Below are 12,145 nucleotides of genomic sequence, written 5' to 3'. Positions count from 1 at the left end.
GCTCATTACTCACCATCAAATCTAACTTCCTATCCTAATACTCTAGTATGCCTTTGAACTTGGACTCTTAATTGTCAATGGTCTTCCCCTTTAAGAGTAATGTGATGTAGATAGTCTGGCTGATAAGGAGTATAAGAAATATGTTGTACTATCCCAAATTGACGCATGACACGGTTAGACTGGTGCTATACACACATATGAAAACAAATAAGTGGCACAATTGCTCTCTAAAGATGCATGTCCTCAGTGCATATGGCAGACAAAGTATGCATTAAATTTATACTATATGGTTACCACACAATCTGCAAGTCAAAAAACAATTAATTTAGTTATTCATAAATATTCATTGATGATAACATAGATCATTAACAATTAACAAAATATCTCATCATGTTTTAAATGATCAAATTTGAATATAAAGTATGCAAGATCCTTTCTCCCTTTCCTATAATTTTGAAAACCTAACCACCTATACAAATATAAATATCAGTACGAATACTTGTAACAAAATACTTTTGTGTAAATATTTAATGAAAAAATAAACATTGTAGGCATATCGTACATCATAAGGAAGATCATTCCATGTGTAGGGTGGACTACCCGGAGTTAGAAATGGAAACCTATCCAACGCCCACATCATCACTAGTTGAGTCAATCCTCCAATATTAGACTGATCAATATTTATGGGCATGTATAACTCTCGGTATAAGAATGCTAACGCTGCAGCTCCCCAACTATATTGCGCAGTGATTTCTAAATCCTCAAGTAATGGAAGGTACCAAACTAGGAGGACCTTGCTACTAGAATGATCGCTAACATAAATGCACCTATCAGTCTCAAAATATAAGTTCTAGCAAACCAAGTTAGTTGAAGGGCATTTTGGTTGTGCAAGCTAACATGGGAAAAATGTACATCCAACCAAGTAAGTTTCAAGCTACTCCCTATAAATGCAGAACTAGGTGGTCTAATTCCCAACAAATCATCAACGATCAGTGCCTAGTCACCTCCTGTAAGGGCAATAATTGACCTTCCATCAATACAAAGACCCATCTGAATAGCAATGTTTTCAAGAGCAACAGTACACTCTTTAGGAGGCATGTGAAATGTATGGGTCTCTCACCTCCATCTTTCTATCAAAACTATAATCAATTGGCGGTTAATAGGAATACTAGTCAACTATGTTACTCCGATAAATCCTGTTAGTGTTAAATGAGGAATAATCTTTACTGGAACTCCCTCCATGCCAGCACGTATGAAATGACCTCTCTTCACTCTCAAAATTAGATGTTCACGGCCATCCCAAATATGCTCTGGAACATGAATACACTAATAGCGCAATAATGAACCATCCTCAACGCTGGGATTTAATACTCTACTACAAGATAAAGATGATGCCATCTGAAATCTGTTTAAACAAGTAAACTATAAATTTCATATTTTCAATATAAGCAACAAAATTTAACAAATAATTTTATTTTATTATTAAACAATTTTCTATCTTAAATAAACTCTATCAATTATTGTATTAACAAAAATAACTCTTTTACTAAATTTACCTTCAATTAGTAAATCTACAGCTTATATTTCAATAACAGTTTACACAAAAAATTATATATTACAAATATCATTATAGAAAATTTATTTATCTAATTTTTTACTAATATAATCAACTATTGCTTTTTTTTTACACTTAAATTAATATTTTTAACACATAAATTTATTATTATTAATCTAAATCATATAAATAACTACAAACTTTTTAAAAGATTCAAATGTCTAAATTACTAATTATTTAATTTATTCAATTTTCAGTATTTTATATTTTAAATTAACATTTTCAATGTTATTTAAAACTTAAAATTTAACATATTTATGTTTTTTTCACTTAATTCCTTATTCTTTTACTCTAAATTTTTTTCAAAATAATCTAATTTATAATTAAGTGATCAATAACTATATTTTTATCTTTCACGATTTTAAATTATTTACTATTTCTTAATTATGTGACAAAATATTTTTTAAAATTATTTTTACAAATTTAACAATTACAGTTTTTTTAATAATGTAAAATTATTAATTAACATATTTTTTTATTATTTCAATTTTATTTTGTTATAATTATTTATTTATTTATTAACCTACTAACAATTACATATAATTCTAATTGATATATTTATCTAATTTAATTATTTTATATTTCTCATTTAATTTATATTTATGTATGTTTAAACTTTACTTATTTTAACATAATAATATTTATATAACTAAATAATATCAACATTATTTTTACTTTTAAATGCAGTTTTCTAAAAAAATATATATATTATAAATTTTAATTTAAATATTTTAATTATATATCTGATAATTCTAATTTTAAAAATATAATTTTTTATTTTCTTATTATCATATTTTTTATTATCTCTATTTTTCTATATTTATATTTTCTTATTTTTATATTTCTCATTTTTGTATTTTTCTTATTTTCTTATTTTTCGCATGCAAAAAATTAAAAAAATATATAATTTAAATTTTTACTAACCTTTGGTATTTGAATGCTGGATCAAACAACCCCTCACTCTTGCTCAAAGTTGATAGTTCTCTAAGAAATTTTTCCTGTAAAAAGAAAAAAAGCATTATTTTTCTATAAATATATTAATATTTATATCTAATATAAAATAAAATAACTTCTTATGTTACAAATTTTAAAAATAGCAAAATTTTGTAAAATGATATCTTCTTCTACTGCTATGTATCTTTCTTTCTTTTTTTTTTATCATCTTCTATTGTTTTCTTAACGAAGAAGATAAAGTAGACAAAAAGTAAGGGAGAGAGGGACAGGTAAGAAATTTTTTAGAAAATATGCCATATGGACCAATAAACGATGTGTTTGTCTTGAACATGTCAACATCCATGTTAGTCCAACTAGTGCTAACACCAAAGTTGGATATGAGTCATTCGACACATTAAGAAACTTCCACGTATTTAAATTATATCTATAAATCAGTTTTTAAAAAATCTTTCTATTAATAGCACAACATATGCCTTTCTTTAGTTAATGTTAGTAAGAGATTTGATGACACTTTTAATTAAAAAAAATTATTTTGTATCGACACTCTATCTTTTGATACTTCATTCATGTGGTATTCTTTGCTTTAGTTAGCGAATTTATTTTAAAAATACTCTATCTGAAGAAATTGTTTTTCCATTGAACCTATATAGGCAAAAAAAAACCGTTTTGTGGTTGAGAAAAGGATAAAACTACACATAATTATCCAATAGATAAAAAGGATAACTGTGGTGCAGCCAGCAGGGGATTTAGTCTCACCCTCCAATTGTATTGTAGCTACCACACTTTCCTTTTCTGCCAACATTTTAACTATATTTATGTCTTTTATGTGAGACACACTAATAACATGCTCCAATCTATGCTTCTACTTGTTCCAATCTTCAGATGACACACAAATATTTTATACTCGTGTCACATTTTTACTAAGCTTTATCGGAAAACCTATCTGTTTGGTTCTATAGTGTCCTGTTTACATATAAATTTTATTTGTTTGATATTTTCACAAAGTAATGGTGATTTTGCTTCACTTTAATTTTATGAAAACTTTGTGTTGACTTTTAATCGAAATATAACATTCATAACAAAAAAAATATTGTTTATTTTCAAAATATATTACATTCAATTTTAAGAGATTAATCTAGATCTTGCATATGATAGATCGCAATTTCAAGTCTTCATTTGTTTCTTTAAGTTCAACAATATTTTGTCATAAAATAAGATACCATTTTTTCCCTTGAAATTTTAGTTTAGGAAATATAAATACATGTTATTTAAAATAATGTTATACGAATTGAAAAATTTATCAAACAATATAAAATGTAATAGTATAACTATTTTTATTTAAATATTCAAAAATTCATACTCAGATTAATATTTTTCTTGTTTTAACTAACACAATATTAAGGGATAATGATGAATTTAAAGAAATTAATGTCTTAATTTTTATAATGAAAAATAAAATAAAATTTACTATTTTAACAATATTAAAAAGTTGTTGTTCAGTTGAAAAAAAACCAAAGAATGAGATTACTATTTATATCATTATTCATTTATACAACAAATAGAATTGTTTAATTTTTATTTTGTTTTTATTTTATTTCTTTAAGCCCAATGACTTTTCTTATCCTAAAATAAAGCACTATATATATATATATATATATATATATATATATATATATCAATTAAAACTATTATGACTATTTTTCATTCAAAATTTTATATTCTCATCAATTTTTTCTTATTTTAATTACTAAAATATTAAGGGATAGTAATGAATTTAAAGAAATTGATGTCTTAAAGTTTATAGTAACGAATAAAGTGACAAATTATTATTTAGATGCTAAAAAAATAAAGAATGAGATTATCATTTGTGTCATTATTCAATTCGGTCATTTATACAACGACTAGTACTTTCTTTTGTACATTAGTATTATTAAATTAAAGTTTTAATAAATAATTTAAAAATACTATATGATTTTATATTTAGATTTAATTGGATTCTAAGTTTTAAAGATTTAACTATTCAGATTATTAATAATAAATATTTTTATTAAATAAAATTGAAATATAAATTATAAAATATTTAAATTTAAATTAATATTGAATTAAAAAGTTAAGTAAAAGTGGATATTTTATCTCAAAAACAATAAATTTTTATTTTAATTCTTAATTTTTATACTTTTAAAAATTATTAATTTTTCTCCCTGGTCTCAGTTAAATGATGATCTGAATGTTAGCATGTACTAATTTTTGTGTTATTATTTTTTTATGAGATAGCATCGTTGAAAAAAATAAATCTAAACAAACAATTTATGAAAATATAGATAAAAAAATTTATAAAAATTAAAATTTGTATATTTTGAAATAAAATATATTTAGGCTCAAAAAACATCGTGCAAGGTTGATTGAAAAATAATAATAAATGAAATTAATAGCCCATTTATTAGTCATTGCGTTTCTCAAATTCTGAAGGAGGCAAAATAGAGAAAAGTTACATAATTTAATAAATGTGACCGTTACAGAGGAAGAAATTTGAAATTCGAAGCTCCCAGTTGAAAAGACAATGAAAAGAGTGGTTAGTTAGACACAGAATAGAAAAGCCACGTTTAGAAATGGCAGAAGATGAAGAGTACTTGCAATTTCTCAGATCCAAAGCCACAGAGCTTTTCATCAGAGAAGAATGGAAGGACTCGATCGATGCCTATTCCCACTTCATCACCGTCTGCACCCAAAAACCCTCTCACCTCCAAAAGCTTCGAAAATCCCTCTGCATAGCTCTATGCAACCGTGCTGAAGCAAGGTCCAAGTTGAAGGACTTTCACTGTGCTTTGCAAGATTGTGATCATGCTTTGGAACTGGACCCAACTCACTCCAAGACCCTTTTGTGCAAAGGGAAGATCTTGCTTTGGCTCAACAAGTACTCCATGGCCATGGAATGCTTCAGAACCGCTATGCTTGACCCTCAACTTGGTGGGAACTCTGAATGCCTAAGTGGGTATTTGGAGAAATGCAAAAAGTTGGAATTTTTATCAAGGACTGGGTCTTTGGACCTCTCAGATTGGGTTGCAAATGGGTTTCGTGGCAAGATTCCAGAACTTGCTGAGTTCATTGGTGCAGTGCAGATCAAGAAATCTGAGATCAGTGGTCGTGGATTGTTTGCAACTAGGAACATTGATGCAGGGTCTTTGATCCTGGTCACCAAGGCAATAGCAGTGGAGAGGAGTATATTGGGAGGGAAAGATCTGAGTGAGGAGGCACAGTTAGCTATGTGGAAGAATTTCATTGATAAAGTTTCTGACTTTGTTGGAAAATGTCACCAAACGAGGGGTTTGATTGGTTTGTTGTCAAGTGGGGAGGAAAATGAGGATGAACTTGAGGTGCCTAATGTGGATCTCTTTAGGCCTGAGAGTTTGGAGAGTGTGAAGTCTTCTGAGGAGGTTGATATGGTTAAGTTACTTGCTATTTTGGATGTCAATTCTCTCACTGAGGATGCTGTTTCAGCCAATGTGTTGAGGAAGAACAACGATTGTTATGGTGTTGGGTTGTGGCTGCTCCCTTCGTTTATAAACCACTCGTGTTGTCCCAATACAAGAAGATTGCATGTTGGGGACTACTTGATAGTTCATGCTTCTAAAGATTTGAAGGCTGGTGAAGAGGTAACTTTTGCTTACCTTGATCCTTTGTCTCCATTGAGCAAGAGAAAGGATATGTCAGTGAATTGGGGGATTCATTGTAAGTGCAAGAGATGCAAGTTTGAGGGGGAAGTGTTCTCCAAACAAGAGATAAAAGAGATTGAGATTGGTCTTGAAAGAGGGATGGATGTGGGGGGTGTGGTATTTAAGTTAGAAGAACAAATGAAGAGGTGGAAAGTGAGGGGCAAAGAGAAAGCCTATTTGAGGGCATCATTTTGGAGTGCATATTCAGAGGCTTATGGGTCAGAGAGGGTTATGAAGAGGTGGGGAAGGAGGATTCCTACACTGGATGCTGTGGTTGATAGCATCTCAGATGTTGTGGGTGGTGACCACAGGTTACTTAAGTTGCTGATGGAGGAGTTGAAGAAAAATAGTGGTGGCCATGTGGAGATGGAAAAAATCTTCAAGTTGGGAAGAGAGGTGTTTGGGAAGGTAGTGAAAAAGCAAGCAATGAAAACACTTCTTGAGCTTTGCGTTAGTGATTGAATGCGTAAATTCATTATCAGCTTTGTTATTTATATATATATCTTTCTACATTTTTCTATCTCTCCCTAAGTTTGATGTTTTCTTTACTTACCACTGCTACTGTAAACAGCCACGTTCAACTTAAGTTGTCATGGCCACGACCAACGCTATGAATATTATTTTATTGAAAGAATAAATACACCCTTGTTAAAAATTTGCATATTGGTTCTTCTATGCAAATTCTTCTTATGTTATGCTTGATGCCAATGATCCAAATTCAATCTGTTTAAAATTTTATAGTATTGTGTATTCTGTTATTACACAGCGCTTGTGTGTGTGTATAATCAGCGAAGCTTAAAATAATAACTAGTGTGCATATATCGCAACCATTATCCAAAGAAGTTAAGACCATTGAGCGATATACAAAATATGTGACCTTACAGTAGCAGCGAAAGCATGGCTATGATTCTATGAAATTGATGAATAGGCATCTGCATCAAGTGAAACAGCACCCGCACAATGAAATGCAGAGAAAAGAACAGCAGCATATGGGGTTATGCAATACCGAATACAACCTCTTCTATAGTCCTAGATTTAGAGTAAATAGTCACTTTCTTTCTTAATTTTGTAATATCTTTTTGCTTTAGTTTTTAACTAACATTTTATTTTAGTCCTATTAACCTCATTTTACTCTATTTAACTAACATCAATATTTTATTTTAATCTCTAACATAATTAAAATTAGTTCAGTCCCTACATAATTAAATATGCATACCTTCTACATATCAAAAATAAAAATTTCAATGTTAGATATTAACTTTATAATAAATTAATAATAGATATAAAATATTTTATCAACAAGTATAAAATATTAGATAAGATATAAAATAATTATTATGTTTATAATTTTTTAAAAATAATCCATCATTATTTTATGTAAGTGATAATAATTATTACAACTTTATATTTATTTCACAAAAATATTTATTATAGTTATTTTTTATAATATGTCAAGAGAATTTATTCTTTACGTTAAATTTATTTTAATTATTCTTAAATGATTTTAAAATTACAAATAATTATAAAACATTAAATTTTATTTTTTATAAAATTTAAAATAATAATATTCAAAGATAAAATAAAAATAAATACATTTTATAAAAATCATAAATAATGACAAATTAAGTAATACTTAACTATTGTAATATGAGAAAGAAATTGAAAATCATAAAAATACAATAATAAAATTTTAACATTTTAAATATATATCTTAATAATAATAATATATTTATATTATTATTAATGTTAATAGCTGTTATTATGCTATATCAAAAATACCTATTTTTTTCATTGTATTATTAAAAAAAATTATGATTTTAGTAACAATAAATATTTCTTTTTTAAAATTTTACAAAAAAATATTATTTAAATTGTATTAATAATTCATAAATTTTCTTGTTTTACTTTTAAATTTAATAATATCACTATATTTTATTTAGTACTATTAAAATTTTATTAACAATATTTTTTATAAATTATTAATTTTATAATATTATTTTAATGTGTTATAATTTTATTTATTATTATAGTATCTTGTTACTATTATTTTATTAGTTTTATTATTATAATTTATAATATTATAATATAATACTACGTAAATCATTTTGAGGAATTTTTAGTGATATTAAAAAAATTAAAAAATTATTTAAATTTAAAAATAAGAATTCAGCCTATGCAAATAAGTATTTTAACACTATTTACCTTTTCCGTTATATGATATCTAAATTTTAACCAATTAACCTGATAAATATAAATATAAAAATAAATTACTAAAAGATTATAGGTAATTTATAAGTTTAGAGTAGTTTAAATTTGTGGATTGAAATGAGAAACTAGTTTCTTATTTTTAACTAGTAAAAAAAATTAAAAAAATAATTTTTGTTATTCAAACTTGTAAATTTTAAATAAAAATTATAAAATTGAAACATTATATTGACTTGCAAAACTTGTGTAATGATGACACATAAATAACTATTTTTTTTAACGCTTTAACACTTTAAAATTTTATCTATAAATGATTTCAAATAAAAATTTCATGACAACAATAAATTTATCAATTATTTTGAAATTTAAAATACATTTAACTAAAACTTTTATCAATTATTTAAATAATGTATTTACAAAACTTTATTTTCTAATATAATAATAATAATAAGTAACTATCAAGTATTTCAATAATTATAACTAGATATGTTAATAATTATTATTTTTATATTGCTAATAATATTAACAATAAATAAAATTTATTTAAGGACTACGTAACGAACACTTAACTATCAATAATTAAAAAAAATGCATATTTGAAAAAAAAAATTGATAAAGTGATTTTTTTTTAGCCTCAGGTTTGACATTTACAGGGAGGAGATAGTATTGAACTTATGGATCTAGATTCTCTACAGTATTGATAGGAAGTATTGACGGGAATTACAGGGGTAGTACGTCTTCGCTTAAGCGAATTTAATAAAAAAAAGTAGATTTTCACTTTAAGTTAAAAAATTTGCTTAAAGTAAAATTGTGAAAAATTTTAAAACTTTATCTTCTTCCTCTTTAAACTGCAAAAAATTCAAGAAACATTTATTTCTCACCAATGACTACCTAGTTACCAAAGACTCTTACATATTTTATCTCACTAAATATTCCAAATGGAATCTGGATCCTTTGCAGTATTGGCGAGAACTGCAAGGCGCAGTGTGTTTTTGCTTAAGCGAATTTAACAAAAAATGAGTTTGGCTTAAGCAAAAAAGATTCGTTTAAGCGAATTTAGTAAAAAAGTGAATTTTCGCTTAAACCAACAAATTCATTTATGCCAAAATTGTAAAAAATTTCAAAACTTTATCTTCTTTCTCTCTAAATTGCAAAAGATTTGAGAAACTTTTGTTTTTCACCAATGACTACCTAGTTACCAAAGATTCTTATATATTTTATCCTACCAAATACTCCAAATGTATTACCTAATGTGCTACTTGTGCTAAATATTAGTGAGATAGAACCATTTAAAATCAAGTTAAATTGTTGAGAATAGTAATAAGAATTATAGGAATGATAACTTTTAGAAATTGGTTGAAAAATAGTTGTTGTATTACATATTTTAAAACACTTAAGTTTTTGTATTATGATCATAAAGTGTGACCATATGATCTAATATAAATGTTTTTAAATGTATTATTTAGTGTGCTACTTGTGTTAAACATTAGTGAGGTAGAACTATTTAGAATCAAGTTAAATTATTGAGAATGATGATAAGGATTATAAGAATGATAATTTTGAGAAATTAGTTAAAAAATAGTTGTGATATTACATATTTTGAAACACTTAAGTTTTTGTTGTATGATCGTAAAGTGTGACTACATTATCGAGAAACAAATGTTTCTCAAATTTTTTGCAGTTTAGAGAGGAAGAAGATAAATTTTGAAATTTTTCACAATTTTGAGTTAAGTAAATTTTTTAGCTTAAGTGAAAATTCACTTTTTTTACTAAATTTGCTTAAACAAATTTTTTTGATTTAAGCTAAATTTACTTTTTGTTAAATTTGTTTAAGCGAATTTTATTTCGCTTAAATAAAAACGCATTACGTCATGCAATTCTCATCAATACTACAGAAGATCCAAAAGGTAAACCATGATAACATGTTTCAAAGTCTCGTTTGTTTAAGTAATGAACCATAAAAATGAAAATAAAAAATATTTTAGCAACTAAAAACACGAACCAATTTTACAAGTCAATGTTACTATGCATCAAAGAAAAAAGTTTCACTCTCCAAATAACAAAAGTTAAATTTTATAATTTTTATATTTAAATTTCACAAATTTAAGTAACGAAACTTGTATTTTTTATTTTTTTAAATTTCAAAAGTTAAACATAAAAAAATTACATTTTCATCTTGTAAATTTAAACTACCCCAACCTATAAATTGACTAATTTTTTTTTAAAAAGTATATTTTTAACTTGATATGTATTACGTGAATCAGTCTCAAAAGGTTGACAGCACCGAGCATGAAAGTCGCAACACGTCACTGTATCAGAAAATAAATTATGGGTAAAATAAAAAATTACGGTTCCATTCATTTTCTCTGGTTGCAAATTATTCAAAATAAAATAAAATTAAAAGCAAATATATAAATGTTATACTTAAATTAAAAAATAATATCGAAGAGAATTAAAATTTGAACGAAAGGAAGGGAAGAAGAATATTCTACGAAAAGTGGATGCTGACTCCAATTACCTGTTGAGTTAGAAGCCACAAAGCATAACGTTTTGATGTTATTTTATTATTGTCATTTGATATTGGATAATGTAGTGCTTATCCTTGGTCCAAAGTCATAGGCCATAAGCTCACCCCTTTTAGAAAGGACACACGTCACTAATAAGTGTGGCTGCTCATAGCTATCTTTTCCTGATCCTTCTCTAATTATATAAATCATGAATTCAATATCACAAAGTGTTGAACCAGTCAATAATCCCATCACATGTCACATCATTCTTTATCCACATATGTGTCAAAATGGATTCCCATCCACGCCCAAACTCTAAAATCTCCCTTATGTATATTATTTTATATCGATCTTTCTAATATTTTGGATTGGTCACTCAATTAATAATTGAATCGAAGTTTATTCAATAATAATAATTATATATTTTTTTAATCTTATATCCTATTTATTCATAACAGGGTTGCCTCAATTTCCTATCTATTTCTTAAGATATTTGTAGCCTTCCATGTTTCCGATTAGACGTTTATGGATGCAAGTCAAGACAAGTAAATTTTTTTACCAAATCAATATAACAAATTACAGATTAAGCTCAATTTTGTGAAACAAACCTATTTATGAATAGGGATTCATAAATGCCTAAAACTTAAAAGCAAGTGAAAATTTAAACCAATAAACATAAATAAGATGAGATTTTACGACTTTAACATCCCCCAATTTTTTTTGTGCCTACTTTGAGTTCTATTTTTTTCTTCTTTTTTTGCATACATAATTTCTCTCTCTTTTTTTTTCATCCTTAAAGTGCAATCTGTTGCGTTGTTTGGCTCTGCAAAATCACGTCATAAAATCACATTTGGGAAAAAAATACAGCAGTTGCATCTAAGAAGGTTCGCAATTCCTTTTCATGGTGTGCTTAATGCTTTCATAAAGCTTCACCCTCCTATTTTTCCGCTGCCAGTGTCAACTTGTGTAGGATCATTTGAATGATCAAAATTATTTTATATCTTTTGTTCCATGGTGGTCATGTGAGGAAACTTAAAATATAGAAGAAACATTTATTAACAAACTATAAAATAATTATACAAACAAACTTAAATACCATATTTAATCTAAAACTTGAAAGTTATTAGATCATAGATTCTTATTACTTATAA

The 12,145-nt window shown here is 26.4% G+C and overlaps 1 protein-coding gene across 1 annotated transcript; it reads left to right on the top strand.

Moving 5' to 3' along the window:
* The first annotated feature begins 286 nt into the window (after positions 1-286).
* On the top strand, positions 287-6,744 carry LOC113859787. Its single transcript, XM_027492475.1, has 2 exons — positions 287-308; positions 5,186-6,744. Exons 1-2 carry the CDS (start codon positions 287-289, stop codon positions 6,742-6,744), a joined length of 1,581 nt encoding a protein of 526 aa, XP_027348276.1.
* The last annotated feature ends 5,401 nt before the right edge of the window (positions 6,745-12,145 follow it).

The sequence above is a fragment of the Abrus precatorius genome, unplaced genomic scaffold (genome assembly GCF_003935025.1).
Source record: "Abrus precatorius isolate BTA unplaced genomic scaffold, Abrus_2018 Scaffold2, whole genome shotgun sequence".
In the NCBI taxonomy this organism is placed as follows: Eukaryota; Viridiplantae; Streptophyta; class Magnoliopsida; order Fabales; family Fabaceae; genus Abrus; species Abrus precatorius.
This window is presented reverse-complemented; position numbering and strand designations above follow the sequence as displayed.